The sequence below is a fragment of the Apodemus sylvaticus genome, chromosome 1 (genome assembly GCF_947179515.1).
Source record: "Apodemus sylvaticus chromosome 1, mApoSyl1.1, whole genome shotgun sequence".
NCBI lineage: Eukaryota > Metazoa > Chordata > Mammalia > Rodentia > Muridae > Apodemus > Apodemus sylvaticus.
This window is the reverse complement of record NC_067472.1, coordinates 82,596,946-82,617,015: the sequence shown is the minus strand read 5'-3', so window position 1 is coordinate 82,617,015 and position 20,070 is coordinate 82,596,946. Positions and strand designations below refer to the sequence as shown.

General features: G+C 46.5%; 1 protein-coding gene across 1 annotated transcript in view; it reads left to right on the top strand.

Moving 5' to 3' along the window:
* Window positions 1-1,210: 1,210 nt before the first annotated feature.
* Window positions 1,211-20,070, top strand: part of Slc5a11 (solute carrier family 5 member 11) — a 39,617-nt gene continuing 20,757 nt past the window's right edge. The window contains exons 1-6 of the mRNA XM_052174804.1: window positions 1,211-1,355; window positions 5,430-5,501; window positions 6,613-6,717; window positions 7,999-8,058; window positions 15,604-15,708; window positions 17,313-17,418. Of these exons, the coding sequence (XP_052030764.1) occupies window positions 1,218-1,355; window positions 5,430-5,501; window positions 6,613-6,717; window positions 7,999-8,058; window positions 15,604-15,708; window positions 17,313-17,418 (586 nt within the window). The 5' untranslated portion in view covers window positions 1,211-1,217. The remainder of the gene's footprint in view (window positions 1,356-5,429; window positions 5,502-6,612; window positions 6,718-7,998; window positions 8,059-15,603; window positions 15,709-17,312; window positions 17,419-20,070) is intronic.

The window sequence follows — 20,070 nt, the reverse complement described above, 5'->3', positions numbered from 1 at the left end:
TCAACACAAACTTATGACATAGGGCAAGGGGTGCTTTCTGTTGAGGAGTTGCCTTCATCAGACTGACCTGGGGGTCAAGTCTGTGGGACATTTTTCTGATTTAATGATTGATGTGGAAGGGTCTAGCTGACTATGGGCAGTGCCATGCTAAGCAGGTGATCCTGGGTAGTATAAGAGAGCAGCCATGGGAACAAGCTAGTAAGTGGCATTTCTCTGTGGCCTTTGCATCAGTTCCTGTCTCCAGGCCCCTGCATGAGGTCCTGTCTTGACTTGATTTGCCTCAAGGATGTGCCATGATATGGAAGTGTAGGCCAAATAAACCCTTTCCTCCTCAAGTCGCATTTGGTCCTAATGTTTATTGCAGCAATAGAAAGCAAATTGAGATGCTTGGAAGGAGGGAATCTCATTTGAGGGATCACCTCCATCAGGATAGCCTGTGGTCATGTCTTTGAGACATGTTCTCAACTGCTAATTAATGTGGCTCGGTCCAGTCTACTGTGGGCCCTGCTATCCCTGGGAGGTAGGCCTGGGCTGTAAAAGAAAGGCCTAGGAGCAAGCCAGTAAACAGTGTTCCTCCATGGTCTCGTCAGCTTCTGCACTGAGCTCCTGCCTTGGCTCAGAGATGGACTGTAACATAGATGATGAGATAAACCCTTTCCTCTCCAAGTTGCTTGTGTTTGTCACAGCAACAGAAACTAGACTAGGACAAAAAGAATGCTGTAACTTTCTTTCTAATTTTCTCTTTCTGACAGGTTCTTGCTGTATAGCCCAGGGTGGCCTCACATTCAGTAATCCTCCAACGTGCTGGGATCACTAACAACTCGCTGTTGTCTGCACTCTTTAAATTGTTTGTTCTTTATCTTTTGCTGAGTGAATAGTTGAATTGTCAACCCAAAACCAAAACCAAACAAACAAATCAACCGCAGTGGTGTGAGTTTCTATGTATTTCCTGAGTAGGTGAAAGAGTGGATGGTCAGAGGGATAGATCTGACTTCCTAAAACTGTCTCCACCAGATCTCCATCTAGGTATCTCTCTGTCTCTGTCTCTATGTCTCTGTCTGTCTCAGTTTTTCTCTGTCTCTCGGTCTCTCTCTTTCTCTTTCTCTCTCACTTGCTCCATGGGGCGGGGGGTGGGGGCAGGCAGCCACAGATCAAGAGAAGAAAAGGAATCTAACATTGCTTTGCTTTCCCCAGGACTGAGAGGCTCGTTCAGCACCATGGAGAGCACCACACTCCGCCCTCAGCCCCCACAGTCTGATGATGCCCTGGAGGCCTTTCCTCAGAAGAGCATGGAGCCTGCAGACATTGTCGTCCTGGTTCTGTACTTCCTCTTTGTCCTGGCTGTTGGATTATGGGTAAGCCAGGAGATGAGGTGAGAGATGGAGCAAGGAAAAATATCTGGTCAAAACCTGTCCTTTGGGAAAACAAGAACCAAGAAAGGAAGACATGAACTATAGCAATTAGGACATAAACACATGCAGGTGGGTGATCTCTTTAAGTTTGAAGCCAGCCTGGCCTATATAGCAAGTTCCCGGACAGCCAGGAATGCACAGTGAGACCTTGTCTCAAAAAGTTACCCTAAAATATACAGGGTGCCTGGAGTATAAGTCAGTGGTAGAGCACATTGCTAGAATAGGGAGACGCTGAATTTTTTAAATGCACGGCATGTTGGGCATACATTTTGCTATTTTATGTAATTTGTAAGGAAAATATCTTTAGAAAACCAGTATTTTCTTACTTTATTAATGCGTGCATGTGTGTATAGATATGTGATCATGTGTGTGTGCCCACAGAAGTCAGAAGAAAAGACCAGGAGAGGATATAAGATGGTTGTGGGCCACCTGATGTAGGTGCTGGGAACCCAGCTTTGGTCCTATGCAAGGAATGTGAGCACTCTTAACCCTAATTTACAGATAAAGGAAACCTTGGCCCTAAGAATTTAGATTCTTTAATCTATTACTAAATTATGAGCTAGACTAATTTTTTTTTTTTAACTTTGAAAACTATGTTCTCAGGGATAGAGAGATGGCTCAGAGGTTAAGAGCACTGACTGCTCTTCACGGAGGTCCTGAGTTCAATTCCCAGCAACCACATTGTGGCTCACAATCATCTGTAATGGGATCTGATGCCCCCTTCTGGTGTGTCTGAAGACAGCTACAATGTACTCATATACCTAAAGTAAATAATTCTTTTAAAAAAGGAAAAAAAGAAAACTATGCTCTCATATAAATAATATTATATATTATATATGCATGTATATATGCATTTTCACAGTAATACAGTTATAGTCATATGGTTCAAAACTAATGGGAGCTTAATAAATGGTAGCTTAATAAATATCATATAAAGTCCCACTAAGATCATTTCCTTCAGAGGTGACTAATATTATTAACTCGTGAGTTTTGGACATACAATTTATTAATATATTCTTCTAGGTTTAAAGGCAAATCAAAATGAATTTATGTACTTTGGAGACAAAGTCTTGCTGTGCAGCCCAGTCTGGCTTAAAACTTGTGGCCCTTCTCTCCTGCACTAGCCTTTAGAATGCTGGAATTACAGGTGTGCAATAACGTGACCAGACAGCAAACTGTGTGTGTGTGTGTGTGTGTGTGTGTGTGTGTGTGTGTAAGAGAGAGAGACAGAGAGACAGAGGAAGACAGAGACAGAGAAATGGAGCAAATGTTTGTGTGTGTGTGTGTGTGTGTGTGTGTGTGAGAGAGAGAGAGAGAGAGAGAGAGAGAGAGAGAGAGAGAGTGAGAGAGAAAGAGAGAGAGAGGCAGAGACAGAGACAGGGAAAATAATTTTGTGTTTATGAGAGAGACAGAGCAAATGGTGTGTGTGTGTGTGGTGTAGCATGTGTCTGTATGTGTGAGAGAGTGAGAGAGAAACAGAGAAAACAATGTGTGTGTAGTACATGTATGTTTATAGTGTATGTATGTGTGTTTGTGTGTAGTGTGTATACATATGTGTATATGTGTATGTAGTGTATACATTCATGTACATATCTGTACATGTGTGTAATGTATGTGTGTGTAGTGTATGTGTACCTGTGTGTATGTGTGTGTACACATGTGTGTGTGTTGGCACACTGTTGTCTTTTCTCTAACCTTGCTGTTTCCATCCAGCCCTGTCTCCTAGACATCTTTTGCATCAGTACATAGAACCATCTTCATTTTCTTAGAAGTTGCAGTGTTCCTGCAGATGCTTCCAGTGTGATGTATACAGTGACCTGTGCTGGTCATCTGGACTTTTATTCTGCCGTTTCTTACCACAGCACTGTAACAGGGCAACTGTGCACACCCATTGTTCTGGAGTGAGGCTAATGCAGGATACTTTCCCTACAGTAGATTTGTCAGGTTATAAGACAACCCACATTTGTAATGTAGCAGCTGCCATCAGAATGCCCTCTTTAAGCTAGTTTTAGTCTGCACCCTTAACAGTGACATATACCAGCCTGTGTACCACCCTCAGTAGCAATGTATTGCTTTCATTTTGCCAACCTGACATGGGAAAAGGATATCTCAGGACATTGTTAACATTCACTTATAATGAATGGGGATGGATATCCTTCCATAGGGTATGTTTAAGAACTACTTATGGGGTCTGGCAAGATAGCTCTGTGGGTAACGGCACTTGCTCCCAAGTCTAGCAACTCGAGTTTGATCCCCAGAACTCACCTGCTGGAAGGAGAGTCCCACAAACTGCCTTCTGATCTCCACAGATATGCTGTGGCAAACACTTGTACACACACGTGCTCACACACAAACGAATAAATTGATAACTGTAATTAAAGTTTTAAATAAAGAAATACCTATGGGCTAGCTCAGTTGGTAGAGTGATTACCTAGCATGCATGAGGTCCTAGTTTATATCCCCAGTGCATCACAAACTGGACACAGTGATGTACAATTGTAATCCCAACACTTAAAGATGCAAGCAGGAAGATCAAGAGTTCAAGGTCACCTTCAGCTATATAGAGACTTTGATACCAAGCATAGGCTACATGAGACCCTGGAGGGAGAGATAGATAGATAGATAGATAGATAGATAGATAGATAGATAGATAGATACAGAGATACAGAGATACAGAGATACAGAGAGAGACACAGAGACACAGAGACACAGAGAGACTGAATACGAGAATGAACCACTTACATTCCTTACAAGCTTCATGTTGGATTTTAGCCTCTGTGACTTGTCATTAAGAGGCAGCACCTTCAGAAAGTGATTGTCAGGAGGGTAGGGACATTGTAAAAGAGATAAAGATATTTGCCAGTCTTTTTTGCATCATCCTTCTCTCCCATCACATGGGGGAGGACATAGAGGAGGCTGCATCTAGAGCGACAGGCTCTCCAGAGGTTGGACTTGCTACCACCTTGACCTCTGACCCTCAGAACTGTGAGAGAGAGATTTCATGTTTACAGATCCCAACCTCTGGGTACTGTGTTACAGCAGCGTGGATAGACCGGGGTTTCAGCCTCAGTCTCTTCAACAGCGGTGATATAAACCCCCAAACAGCAACCCATAGGGATCGATGGGGAGGCACTGTTGGCTGTGCATGATGTGTGCCTTTAATTACAGCACTCGGGAGGCAGAGGCAGGCAGATCTCTGAGTTAAACTAGCCTGATCTTCATAGTGAGTCCCAGGCCAGCCCATGCTACATTGTGAACCCATTTCAAAATTTAAAGTAAGAAAGTAAAAAATGTATTTAAAAAAATAATTTGGCTGCAGGTGGTGGTGGCGCATGCCTTTAATCCCAGCACTTGGGAGGCAGAGGCAGGCAGATTTCTGAGTTCAAGGCCAGTCTGGTCTACAGAGTGAGTTCCAGGACAGCCAGGGCTACACAGAGAAACCCTGTCTCAAAAAAAAAAAAAAAAATTGGCGCTGGATGTGGTGGATCAGGCCTTTAATCCCAGCACTTGGGAGGCAGAGGCAAGGGGAGCTTTGAAAGTTCAAGGCCAGTCTAGTTTACAAATAGAGTTTCAGAACACAGAGAAACCCTATCTTGAAAAGGAGAGGGGGGGGGGGAGAGGGAGAAGGAGAAGAAGAAGAAGAAGAAGACGACGACGACGACGACGAAGAGGAGGAGGAGGAGATAAAAAGAAATGATCTGGTACTTATGGAAAACCTCACATAAACAGTTTATAGAACATTGAAAACAACAATGAAATCCACTTGGAGCCTCCACTGGCAAGCCACAGGTGTGCAGCTCAGATGTCTAGATGACATGCAGGTCATCCCAAACATGGAAGCGGACACTGGCAGGACTTACCTGGCCAGAGAAGAGGTCTGCCCTAGAGATAGTCATGTCAAAGTTTCAGTCAGAGAAAATGAATCTCGGTCTAAATGTGGTCTTGTGGTTCACAGTCTCTGCTTTCCGTGGATGGCTGAGCACGGCATTCCTCACACAGCCCTCTTCTTCTTTGCAGTCCACAGTGAGGACCAAACGGGACACTGTGAAAGGCTACTTCCTGGCTGGAGGCAACATGGTGTGGTGGCCAGTAAGTGGTCTCTGGTTTAATTCATCTCTTCTTAGGCTGGGATGGAGTTCTGTGGTAGATGCTTGCCTAGGGTACACAAGGCTCTGGTTCCTATACAAGCACTGCAAAGCTGTGTGTTTTAAGTCATTTCTCAAAGACTCTTCAGTCTCTGACATTGTTTCACTCCGTGTCGTCTTCAAGCTGGAGTGAAAACTAGGAAAAAACTTGCTCCAATTCAAGCTTACCTACACAAAAAGAATCTGTCATCCTGCCTGCAGGGTACTTGCAGAGGTTCAATTTACCAATATTGCTATGGCCGGATAACCTAGTTTCTAAAACGTCCTCTACCATCTATTGATCTAGTATCTACCTGTCATCTGTCTAGCAATCAACACGCATACACCATCTGTCACATATTGATCCATCCATCATCTGTCACTTATCTGCTTTAGCCGCTCTCCTTCTCTAAGATCTCTATGGTCAAACACTTTCAGCCTCATGAGAACCCCACTCCAGACTGCTCACCCCCCTCCAGGTCCAGACCCGCATGTGAAGACCATCTACCTCCCTCCATGTCAGCATCTCTGGCAACTGTTGCATCCCTGATTGCACCTCCAGCTCATCGCTGTACCAGTTGCCACGGCTAGGGTAGACTGATGCTCTGCCTGGGCTAAAGCCTGGTTCTTGCACATAACACCTGACCTGAGGGGTACATGCTGGGCTAGATGTCAGAATGAAAATGGAGGCTGTCCGTGGGGCCAAGTGGACTGGAGGCACAGATAACAACCACAACAGTCCAATTAGCTATTCCTCTTTAAGTGGATCTGCAGATACTGTCAAATAATACACACAGGCACACACACACACACACACACACCACACATACATGCACACACTTTGCTGAGTTGGAAGCAGGGCTGGTTGGCATCACGAGGTATTTACCCGTAATCAACCATGGATGCTACAGACACATTCTCCAGCTGTGCACTGTACAGATAAGGCACATAGGACAGAATGGTCCCACAGCCTATTTCCCCACCTGTCTTGGTCCTTTTCAAACCTGGTCAGAACTGGGAGTCAGGACGTTTCTCCAGGCCCAGCTCCAGGGTCTCTCCCATCCATCTCCCCACAGGTGGGTGCATCCCTGTTTGCCAGCAATGTTGGAAGTGGACACTTCATCGGCCTAGCAGGGTCTGGCGCTGCTGTGGGCATTTCTGTTGCTGCCTATGAGCTTAATGTGAGTTTTGCCATGATACCTTTGTTCTCACCTTTGTTTTTCAGTAAGAACTAGAGGAGTCATGAGAATACTTACTTGGTACTTTAAAAGTGGATGACATTTTTAGTTAAGCAAACAAGAGGCTTCAAAGGTGCTCCTGGCCAACAAAAGCTATTTGTGTCTCTCTGTATCTGCTTGGTGGGGACCTATAGGGCCACAATCCAAAAATTCAAGAGGCTCAGGACGCTTCTTTGCCTATGTAGGAAGTGGCAGGCAGCAGGTGACAGCATAGCCATATATTTTAGGCATCAGTTGGCCAACACTGGAATGAAGTGCTAGTGCTGTCGGTCCTTCATGTCCCGGGAGACACAGAGACAGCCGGATTCGTCACACTCCTCTTCATTGGAGGCATCTCACAGTGTACCTTTTTCTAGGGGCACCTGTGTTGTTCATAATCACAAATATTTTTAAGTGCTTACCCTGTGCCAGCCACAGACATATATGTCACATATACTTTCACACGGTAAGAGTCCCCTACAGGCAAGATACAGGTGGTCTCAGCATTCATACTCGAAAGCTGTGTGACCGTGGTCAAGTTGCTTGACTTTCCTGAACCTTCTGTGTACATTAGGAGGTGGCATGGAGATTGATCGAACTCCTGATTTTGAAGGCTGGCGTGGACTAAAAGCTCATTCAGTACCACTGGACTGATTCTCCTGAAGCAGTCTAGTGAGGTTCTCTTATGGCTAATTCATAAGGGGGAAGATGGCTCTTGCCTTGGTAACTCTTCCCAGAAGCCTCAGCTCCCTGTTAACATAGCTCCCTCCGCACCCCCCCCCCCCCTGCAGGGGAATAGAATGGAGGTGCAGAGCCGACCAGGGAGGACAGTGGTACTAGGAGACAGAGATAGATGTCCCCAAGTCTTTTCTTTCTGCTTCCTCTTTCCTTTATCCTCTTTGGTTTGCTTGTTTGGGGTTTTTGTTTTGTTTTGTTATGTTTTTCTGGGGATTCTCACTGTGCTGCTCAGGCTGGTCTCCAACTCCTTAGCTAAAATGAACTTCCCACCTCACCTCTAAGAAGCTGAGAACTCGAGAACTCTTCCCTATGTCATTAGTCTCTTGGCATTTTAAAAATGGAAGTGTAAAGGTCAGGGAAAGCGAGCCACTCAGCGAGGCAGGGACTGAATCAGGGGTGGAGTCACAGGACTGAATCAGGGGTGGAGTGCAGGCTAGGCTGGCTCAAGGTGCAGGGGAACGGCTCCATCATGTAGGAGGGGCAGCTCTGACTGTGTTTTCCGTACAGGGCTTGTTTTCTGTGCTGATGCTGGCCTGGATCTTCCTTCCTATCTACATTGCTGGCCAGGTGAGTGTGAAGGGGGAGGGCAATATGGCGTGGGAACAACCGTGGGAAGGCCAGCACACTTCCCACTGTGGATATTCCTCAGACAGCCACTACATCTGCCACTGGGGACAGACGCTGCACAAGTGAGAAGAAAAGGAACCTCGTCCCATGCAGTTCTGACTGGACCCAGTGTCCACCGTACACACAGGGCACTCAGAGTCTGATCAAAAAGATCTTCTCAATGTCACAACCCAAAGGAAAACCTTACAGTCCCTTATATGCAAAAGGCACAACATGCTGCTCTTAGCTAAAACACACGCACACCTGTACATCCATGCTCATGTGTGTGACACAGTGGCTGAGCTATTTCTGACTGAGAGGGCAGGTCAGCAATGAATTGGACAGATGAGATATCTACTTAGGTTTTTGTCTGTGTCTGCTAGGGCTGGAATCCAGAACTGTTACCACCGGGCCACACCCCTGGCATAGATTTGGTAGAGAGTGGTTTGCCAAGGCTTTTCCCTCATGTTCCTCAGGCCTATGTCTGTGTCAGGTGGCATCAGAGCCACCCACTGAGCAATAACTGAATTTAGCGGTGTAATATGAAGATTTAAAAATCGACAAAGTAGGGGGCGTTAGGGGATTAGAGACTATGAGAAGTTAAAAAGTGGCTGACTGGAACACATGGAGTCCCCTACGGAGATTACCAGGAGTCTAAAGGAGGCTTGGATGAGCAGGGGACCTGGGCCTGCTTGTGACCTCATGCAAAATAGGGAAACTGGAGTACATACACAAAATAGCTCAGATATGCCAAGAGTATGATGTGCGTGCATGCATTTGGGTATGTGCATGTGTGTGTGTCTGTGTGTCTGTGAGTGTGCGCGTGCACGTGTGCACACAGGCGTGTGAAAGTTTGTGCTTACATGTGTGCCACAGACTGTGGAGGTCAGAGGACACTTCCAGGAACTGGTTCTCTCCATCCATGAGTCTGGGAGGGTGATGCTGGGTTGTCAGATTTGGCCTGCAAGCACCTGCTAAGCAAAAGGGTCTAACTCATCAGACGGGGAAGGAGAAAGGGTGGCGAGATGCAGGCTGTTCATCAGAGTTGAGAGGAATAGCAGGTGTTCTCAGATGATGATCCCATCTTCTCTAGAAAGCAGACAGTGACGTTGCATGCTGGGAGGTTGGTTATGGGGAGTGGGCATAGCCACATAAAGCCAGGCAAAGGGACAATGTGAACAGAGCTGTGCACTCTCACTGTCCTATAACAAGATGATATTAGGCCATGGCGCAGCCCAGTGGCACTTTGCTAGCCCAGGCACACAGGCCCTGTGTTCCATGCCCTGAACCATAAAGTAGGAAAAATAAAATAAAATTCCTGGGATTATTAACAAAGACATCCTTTGGGTGGTGCAAGGAGAGAGTGAGCCCACCCTGGGTCAGTGCCTTGGTGGTGAGAACATAAACCACCATTCAGTTTGCTTTAGGCAAACATAAAGGCAGGTGTGTCAGCACATAGTAAGCGTAGAGTCAAGCCGTAAAGCACAGATGCGTTGTAAGAGGAACATCCATGACTGGATGCACACCTCTTCTCGCTGCGTCTTCCCCTTTCATCTGGCCGCTCACTTCCTGCCTCAGTGTTACAGTTTCAATTACACACCCTACTCAGTGGAGTTTAGTGCAGTTGATCTGACTCCTTAAAGCTGAGTGGGCATGGAATTGGATGTGTGCAGCTGGCTATCCTTAGCCGTGTAGTGAGGTGAGGTGAGAAGTCGTTGTGTGGGGTTTGTGTAGAGTGACTCCAGATCTTGTAACTAACCATTCTGTGACTTGTGGGCTTTTAGTTTGTTCTATTGGACTGTGGGGAGCCATGGTGCTCATGACACTTTCTTAGAGGTTATAAATTCTGGAATTTGCAAAATCAGTTCTGGAAGCAAGCTGTTGGGGGAACTTAGGAGTTAGAAATGTGTTTTCTATTCAGAGGCTTCTCCTTTTCTGTCTGTCTGTCTGTCTGTCTGTCTCTCTCTCTCTCTCTCTCTCTCTCTCTCTCTCTCCCTCCCTCCCTCCCTCCCTCCCCTGCCCCCCTCTGTGTGTGTGTGTGTGTGTGTGTGTGTGTGTGTGTATGTGATACCAGGCATGGAACCTAGCGCAGGCCATGGAGGTACTCTACCAATAAAGATTCACCTAACCATTCACTTAATTACTGGAGTTTTTCCATAAACAGATTTCAGTTTTATCATAGTCCTGTTTATCACCTTTCCTTTCCTTTCCTTTCCTTTCCTTTCCTTTCCTTTCCTTTCCTTTCCTTTCCTTTCCTTCCCTTTCCTTACAATGTCTCACTTGAAAATACCTTTTCCTAGTTAGATGTGATGGTTCATGCCTGTTATATTACTATTCAGGAGGCTGAGGCAGGAGAATTGTCATGAGTTTGAGGCAATCCTAGCCTACATGAGTTCCTGGCCAGCCCAGTCTGTAGAGTAACACCTTCTTTCCAATCAAAACAACAACAAAAACCCTCACCCATCCTTCCTCACCTGACACTTGGGACCTTGTGAAAGAATGTCTGTTGGTTCCAGGTCCCAGAGTGACTGAGAGGGACATTCCATAGCCTTTAGAAACTACATCCCAAATCATAGTTCCCAGTAGCACAGATGACACAGTCCCTGGATTGGGTCATAAAGATATTTTTTTCTGTATACTGTCTTCTATACCTTCTCTATTTGCTGTTATCCACTGAAAATTTATTATTTATTACATGTGTGTATACACATGTATGTGCACATTCATGTGTGGACGAACATGCATACTTATGCACATGTACTTCCAGGCCAGAGTTAGCCTTGGGCCTTTGATTCTCAGGAGCCAAATCTTTTTTTTTTTTGGTTTTTTGGATTTGGGTTTTTCAAGACAGGGTTTCTCTGTGTAGCTCTGGCTGTCCTGGAACTCACTCTGTAGACCAGGCTGGCCTCGAACTCAGAAATCCACCTGCCTCTGCCTCCCAGAGTGCTGGGATTACAGGCGTGCGCCACCACCGCCCAGCCAAATCTTATTTTTTAAGAGAGAAACTCTCACTGGGCTCTGAGGCTCAGCAATTCACCTAGGCTCACTGACTGGGATCCTCCCATCTCTGCCTCCTCAGCACTGAGATTTTCTTATTTTATTTATTTAATGTATAAGTGCTCTACTGCATATGCATCCGCAGGCCAGAAGAGAGCATCAGATTCCCTTATAGACAGATGGTCGTGAGCCACCATGTGGTTGCTGGGAACTGAACTCAGGACCTCTGGAAGAACAGTCAATACTCCTAACCACTGAGTCATCTCGCCAGCTCCAGGGCTGGGGTTTCTAAGTGTGCTACCACACACACAGATTTTTTCCATGGGTTCTGGAGTTCAAAGTATGACCCTCTTTGAGCACAGCAAGCATAAACTGGGCACCTCCCCAGCCCTTAGATATCACTGCAGGTTACAGACTGAGCACCTCCTCAGCCTTTAGATATTACTGCATATTTACCATATTAGAGGACAGCATCAAACACTTCCCATCCTTAGAGTTTAGCTTTGCTTATGAACATGGAAACTGAGCCATCACCTGAGGTGCCTACCAAGCAACCACACGTTCTTCTGTCTTTCCTTTGTGCATTCGTCTAGTGAAGATCATGCGTTAAGCTTCATGCTGGGGTATAACCAGGTGGCGTTGATTTCACAAGAGTAGTGAGGGCTTCCCACAGACCTGGATGAGAGGCAGACTCATCGGGAGACAGTTTCTGAGGTTCCCTCTAACACCTTTACCATCAAGAGAGACACAGCGTGTGTAGAACCTAATACAGAGCCACCGCCAGCCAGGGCCCTGGGAGCTGGTAGTGGACCGTCCCTAAGGGGAACTGTCTTTTATTTGAGTTATCTTGTTTTAGTTAGCTTTTGGGACAGGCTCGGTATGTGGCTCAAACTGACCTTGAATTTGTGACCTCCCTGTCAGGGTCAAGGGTGTGTGCTACCACATCCACATCCAGCTGCTGTACTTCCTTCTGCCCACTCAGCCAGCATCAAGAAGGATGGTCCCTAATTGATCCCCCGGTCCTTCAGCATGAGTCCAGATGTGGAGGAGTACTGTGGTCTAGGTCCTCTGACTCACTGGGCTAGTTCCTGAATGGCCAGACTTTAAATAAGGGGTACCTTTGAGATACAAAGGCTTATTGTATAGTGAAACACACTCTCCTTTGTTCCCTTCATTCTGCTCCTCCTCTTCCTCCTCTTCCTCCTCCTCTTCTGTCTTTTAATAACTAGAAACTTCCTGTAGGTAGAAGCTGAAGTTATCCTAGATTGACCCCAGGGTCAACTGATAGTCAAAGCCAGCAGCCAATGAGAGGAGTCTAGCTCAGGAACCGAGGCCAGATGCAGTTGTCATTCACAGATTAGATAGTGCTTGCCCCGAGCGTCTTTTCTGGCACTGTTTATCTGAACGGACTGGAGCAGGCTGTGCTCTCTGATTAGGTCTCAGCTCCCACAGTGTACAAGGCTCACTTCAATCTCTCTGTGCAGTGTTCCTGACAGTGTCAGAACTCAGCACAAAATACTTCTGGAAACTTCCTGCTGAGCATCCTTGCAGCAAATAAAAGGACTCAGGCAGGACACCCGTGAGAGTCAGCATCCCAACTTGCCTTTTGAGAAGAGATGGATAACAAAGCCTTATTAAGCCTACTAACATATCTATTGCCATATTTATTTTTGGCAATATTTTAACATGAAAAATTCAAACACATGTCAGCATTTAATTCCTCTTGCTTGGCACACTCCTACTGTTTAGAACATTCCATCAGATTCTACTACGAATTTACCTGTTCAACTTTTTTGAGACAAGTTTTCACCAGGTAGCCCAGGCTGTCTTCAAACTCATAATTTCCCTGCCTCAGTCTCCTGGGTGCTGGGATCACTGCCATGACTTGTTTTTGAGGCAGGTCTGGCCACCCAGTCCACATTGGTCATTTGTCTTCACTGTGACACAGTCCTGGAGATAAATAAGGGGAGGGGCTTATTTTCACATTTCCAGAGATTTCTGTTAGCTGGCTCACTGCTTTAGACCCATGGCAAGGCAGAAACCTCTTGGAGGGGAAAGCGTGGCAGGAAAGGCCACTCACTTCTTGGTACCCAGAAAGCAGAGTCAGGAAAGGGCTAGTGACAGAAACTATCCCTCAAGGCAGTTCTGCTGTGACCTTTCTCCAGCCAGGCCAGAGTCCTAGCTCCTTCTGTCTTCTGAAATGTTAGCAAGTTACAAATCCAACAGATTAATCCATTACTAGGTCAGAGCCTCCAGGATCCAATGACTTCTCTGACTAAATCCATGGGAACCAAGCCCTCTCCATGTGAGTTTTTGGAAGATGTGAGTCCAAACCACAGCATGGCCTCTCCAAATGTAAACATGCACCCCATGATTATCACCATCACCTGACACCTGGGAACTTGTGGAAGAATGTCTGCTGGTCCCAGGTCCCAGAGTGACCCCCAGAGGAACATTTTATATCCTTTAAAAACTGCAACCGAAATCATGGTTCTCAGCGTCCCGGACGGCCCAGTCCCTGGAGTGTACCACGTGGTAGTGACTACTCCAGCCTCTGCCTCCCATTCCAGATGTCTGGGAGTGGTCAGAACTCAGCGCCTCTTGGATGAACATGTTCGCTGCTCACCATTTCTCAAGGCTATAATTCTGTTCCCAGAATTCCTTGCTTCTCCCGGAGGATGGGAAGACAGGGATTCCTGTAATAATTTCAGTGTTGGTTGTGGGGCCAACTACACTGTTCCATGGAGCAAAACTTTTCTTTCCATTGTCTTTCAGGGTTTTATTTTTCTCTTTATTTTCTTATTTTATTTTATTTTGTAACAGGGTCTTACTGAATAACCTTAAACTCTTATTAATCTTCCAGCCCCAGCCTCCTGAATGCTGGGATTGTAAGCATAAACCACCTTGTTTGGTGGATTTTTTCCCCTTAATTTTTTTTTTGTTGTTGTTTTTTGTTTTTTGTATTTGGTTTTTTTCGAGACAGGGTTTCTCTGTATAGCCCTGGCTGCCCTGGAACTCACTCTGTAGACCAGGCTGGCCTCGAACTCAGAAATTCGCCTTCCTCTGCCTCCCAGAATGCTGGGATTACAGGTGTGCGCCACCACCGCCCGGCTTCCCCTTAATTTTTGAAGTGAGCTTTATTTTGTTTTTAATGACATGCAGTCATTGTGTGTGTTTATGTGATATGCTGTGGGGCACGCTCATCTTATCTTGGGACAAAGGGCAAAGTCTCACGTGCAGCCTGGATGCCCTTAGTACTTCAGCAATGTTATCTCTTGCTCTCTGTTTTTTAAAAAAATTATTCTTTGAGAATTTCATACATGTATACAACATATTATGATCATATACTACATTTCCCCTCCAATTTCACACCCTGGGTTGCCTCAGTGTGTCCCTTAAAACTTCATGTTATCCTTATCTCTTCTTCCTCCTCATCTTCCTCCTCTTCCTCCTCCTCTTCCTCCTCCTCTTCCTCCTCCTCTTCTTCCTCCTCTTCCTCCTCTTCCCCCTCCTCCCCTCTCCTCCTCCTTCCCTGCCATGTCCAGTTAGTACCGCCCATCTGCTCATGGATACCTTCCCTCTGTACCCAAGAGCGGCTCTCTGCAACAGGAAGCTGCTAAAAGAGAACAGACAATGCCTGCTGTATTCCCTGATCTTTCCTCTATTCATTTTTCTGGGTTTCCTTAAATTGGGACTGATTTTTCACTTCTAGTAGTAATTTAAGTTTCATTTTCAAGGGTTGGAGTATAGCTCAGGAGTACCTAATATGCAAGGGGGCCCAGAATTCAATTGCTAACACTGTTAAAAAAAAATTATGTCCAGGCATGGTGGTGCTTCTAGCACTTGGGTGGGAGAGACAGGCTGTCTGAAGGTCTACAAAGAGAGCTCCCGGACAGCTGGAGTTACATAGAGAGGCCCTGTCTTGAAATCTCCCCCTCAAAAAAATCAAAAGTATAAAGTTTTGTTTTGGGTTTTTTTTTTTTTTTTAGTATAAAGTTAAGTAAAAAGGCAAGTTCGCTTAAATAGAAAAAAAAAAAGTTATGGAAATCCAGCCTAGGATGGAAAACACTCTGCCTCTTGTTTAGAAACACAGTCGTCTTGGGTGATGAAGTGGCTCAGCTGGGAAAGGTGCTTGCCACCGAGCCTGGCAACCTGAATTTGATCCTCAAACCCACATGATGGAAGGAGAGATTCAACTCGTGCAAGCTGTCCTCTGATTTCCACCAGTTGTTACGCACATGTGCATGCGCATGTACACACACACACACACACACACACACACACACCCCTGAAACACAAGTTAGGTGCAGAGCCCTATCTAGATCCAAATGCCTGCACAGTCCGCCCCTCCTCAAGTCCTGTTCCTCATTGTTTCCCATGGAGAAGCCCCAAAAGATACTCTGTGTGTCAGAGTTCAGTGGGGATGGGAGAGGTGGGCGGGGCTGGCAGCTAGGCTGGGAAGCAAATGCTCATGACCATCTGAGGGCTACAAGCAGTTTCAACCCCCAGGTAACCACGATGCCGGAATACCTAAGGCGGCGCTTCGGGGGCAGCAGGATCTCCATCACTCTGGCAGTGCTCTACCTGTTCATCTATATCTTCACCAAGATCTCGGTAAGGTGGCAGACACACGGCCTCGCCATGCTCCTCCGGCCCTGCGAGATGCCAACCGCAGGGCACTGCAAGGCGTTTCCTCCACATCACCTCTCTCTGGGGCAGGTTTGAAGTTAGAGGGAATAGAGACGGGGGAGGAGGCAGAAGAATCAGGAATAAAGGGCAGGCAGAGGCAAGGAATCCCTCTCTAGGCCTGCCAAATTTTGTTTGGTGACTTCCCAGCATGAGTGAAGACCTAAGAACCACCCCCACTTCCCTGCACTTGTGAAATTCCTCCAGAAACGAGAGAGTGGTCAGATCTTAATCAGATGTGCTGAGGACTATCTGGGCATGCCTCATGCTGACCTTTGGATGGGCTGGTCTCCAGGAAGGTGGCAAACACCAGATGCACTGTAACCTCCAGGCATTGACTGCTCAGCAGAATCACCTCAAGATGTCACCTCTGGAGGTGGTGATGTTCTTGTCCCACATGGATGACTGTCCTGCAAGGGCAGAAGAAATCTCATCTAGTACAAATGGTAGCAACTGGCTGTGTCCTGGCTGCAGATTCAAGGTGGTCTTTTTAGAATGCTTTCTTATAGTCTGGCACAGGGTGAGTCTCATCTTAGAAGCAACCCACCAGTTGTAAAGAGGAACACTGCCATCCAGATGGCTAGACCAACACAAGCCAAAGCTGGAAGATGCACAAAATCATGATCTGTTAAGAGATGGAGTCCAAAGCCCTAGAGATACAAAGTGATAAAGAATATGAGGTTAACAGCTGGCCAGCATTGAATGACCTGGCGCACAGCTCTCTCTTACCTACTGTGGATGACGTGAGCCACACAGGTGAATGAGACCACCCTGGCTGGAACACGCAGGTCACAGTGTGGAGGAGGGCAGGTAGGAAGACAGCAGAAGTGGGAAGGCCATGAGGCTGTTGCCAGAGTGCAGGGAGGGTCTCTCAAAATTAACTGCCCACGGGGCTTCATTTTGAGCCCCCTTCTTCCAGCTTAGGATGGGATGCTTGGGGAAATAATGTGTGTAGCTTTTCTGTATTTGTTAGAGTTTGGGAGAGAGCCTGGTCATGGGGAGTTGCTGGGAATGCTCATCATAATCCACTCCTTCCTCTTCAATCACTCATCAACTCCCTGGACCTTGTATCCAACCACTCCCTCATCCATCCATCCATCCATCCACTCCCTCATCCATCCATCCACCCATCCATCCACTCCTTCATCCATCTATCCATCTATCCATCTATTCATCTATCTATCAATCTGTCCATCCATTATCCACCCATCCATCTATCTATCCATCCTCCTCCATCCTTCCATCCATCCATCCATCCACCCATCCACTCTTCCATCCATCCACCCATCTACCCATCTATCCATCCTCCATTTATCCATTCATCTATCCATCTGTCCATCCACTCCTTCATGAGTCCTCCTATTCACTCCCTCCTCCATTCACCCATTCACTCCCTCTTCTACTCTCTCCCTGGCCTATCTATTTATCTATCCACACACTCTTTCTTCCACACACTTCTTGCCCATCCATCCACCCATCCACTCCCTAGTCCATCTACCCATCCATTCACTCTTCAACTTCCCATCCTACAGGTGGACATGTACGCAGGGGCCATCTTCATTCAGCAATCCTTGCACCTGGATCTGTACCTGGCCATAGTAGGGCTGCTGGCAATCACAGCTCTGTATACTGTTGCAGGTATCATGGGGCATGGGTGATACTTAGAGAGTTGGTAGGTAGGACTGTGGGCCACCCGCTTTATCCTGACACCTTCTATGACATACCATTTACTCAGGAAATATCATTCTTACTCCACTATCCTGAACAGTCACATTTTAAAAATCATTTTGCAAAGGAAAGAAGGTTATCCAATAAGAAAAGGGATTATTTAAAAGCATCACAGAGCCGGGCCGTGGTGGTGCACGCCTGTAACCCCAGCACTCTGGGAGGCAGAGGCAGGTGGATTTCTGAGTTTGAGGCCAGTCTGGTATACAGAGTGAGTTCCAGGACAGCCAGAGCTATACAGAGAAACCCTGTCTCGAAAAAACCAAATCCAAAAAACCAACCAACCAACCAAACAAACAAACAAACAAAAAAGCCCCACAGATAAGCCAGGTAAGGCAGATGGGATCATGTCCATCATCCCAACACCCTGGAGGCTGAGGCAGGAGGATCCTGAGTTTGAGGCCAGACTGAGCTATGTTTCAACAACCAAACAAATCTTCCCACAGCCACACAGTGTTTTCCTACTCAGGTATTCCAGAAGGACTAGTTGAGAGATTCCTGAGTGCCAAGTATGGGACTCCACACGTGTAACACAGAGCTGGGCAATGCAGAGCTTCTGGGAACCCATGTGTAGACAGCTTCATCTTTCTCTTCTTAGATTTGTGTTCAGTAGGAGGTTTGCAAGTAGCTGGTTTTTGACTAGTCACCTGTTTGTCTACTCTGGCTTTGCCCTTGTCTGCCTCTTAGTGTAATTCATTCCACAAGTGTATGTGTACCCACACATACTCACATGTGTGGACACCTGTGTGCCATTTGCCATAGAAAACTGGGTATGGAAATACACCCGTGAAACAAAAGTCTCTACTATAAAGCTGGTTGTGTTGACTCAGGCCTATAATTCCAGAACTTGGGAGCCTGGGGCAGGAGTTCAGAGCCAACCTGAGCTATACAGAGATCCTGTCTTTCCAGAACACCTCTCCCATATCAAAACACAACCCAACACACACACACACACACTCACTCTCTCTGTGTGCCTATCTGTCTCTCTTTCTCTGTCTGTCTCTGTCTGTCTGTCTCTGTCTGCTGCCTGTCTGTCTGTCTGTCTCTGTCTCTCCCTCTCCCTCCCTCCCTCCCTCCCTCTCTCTCTCTCTCTCTCTCTCTCTCTCACACACACACACACACACAAAATGTCTAGTGGCTATGAAGAAACAAATCAAGAACAAAGAAATCAATTGTGAATCTCTGAGTTTATTATCACACTTGATAAAATGCTATCAAGTTTATTATCACACTTGATAAAATGCTATCAAGGATGACTATGGAGCTGGAGAAACGAGGAGGCGGGGAGGGGATTAGCACTTTGGAGGAAAAAGAAAAAAAAAAAACTTGCTCCAAGTGTCACAGAATACCACCCCCTGGCGGCTCTAATCAGGGAGGGCGGGGAATACAACTCAGTGCACACAGAGGCCCCTAGTGCAGAAGGACTACTGGAAGCCAAGTGCTCAGAGTCGGAGGGGAGTGAGCCAGTTGTCATGTTCATTTCATCTTTGTCATGGCCATTTCGTCTTGGAGTTCCTTGAATGGAGGAGTCTCTCCTCTGTTTGGCTGGAGGTTCTAGGAGGGCAGGAACATGCCTCTTGGTGGGCACACAGAGCCTGGTGCCACCAGATATCCAGTGACCAATGGAATAGGATGATATGCCTCGGTATGGAGTAAAGAAGGGCTCAGTGGGTACCAAACTGTGATCTAGAAACAGGATGGACTCAGAGCACTAAGCTATGAGCTCTCGTGACTTCTGCCTCACTTGAGAGAACAGCAGAGAGCTCGGGTGAGAGTGTAAGCCAGGTCTCCCATCACTCGGGAGAGGGCTCTATTACTGCTGCTGAAGAAGGGGACATTAAGGATGCCACACCCTTCTACACGTTTCCCTTAATTGCCCAGCAATTTGCCCGTTGGTAAACATATCAGGTAACAGGTCAGCGTTCCTTTCCCCTAACAGAGGGAGACACCCAGAGGAGGCTGGAACCATTGCTCTGTCCACATGGACTTGCTAACCCCACAAAGATTTTTTTGAGAGGGGCAAATTCAATGAGAATCCTCTTAGGCCATTGTGGTTTGTTTGATATAGCTAGAACTCACATTCTTTTTCCAACCTTAAAAATAAAGGTGTCAGGTTGGAGAGAAGGCTCAGGGGGTAAAGGGGCTTGCCACCAAACCTGTCAGCGTGAGTCCAATGTCTAGAACCAACATGGTGGAAGAAGAGAACTGAGTCCCTCAAGCTGTCTTCTGACCTCCACATATGAGCCATGGCATGTGTGTACACACAAGTAAATGTGACCAAATAGTAAAAAAGTAAAGTACAACTCTTGAAAACGATTTTCACAAATGACGTAGGTGTTCCTGAAGAGAGGCAGAGGTCAGCAGGGCACAGGTGACATGTAAGCGGAATGGAACTGTGGCAAACGGGGCCCAGTGTGGTGTGGGAAAGAAGAGAGGAGAATTGAGAACTAATTTTGTTTGAGTACTCCATAGTGAAACTTAATATCTGGTATGCTAAGCTACTTTTGTTTTTAACAAAAAAGGGTTCAGAGTTAGGTCTGTAGTACAAGCCCCACTTCCCGTGGG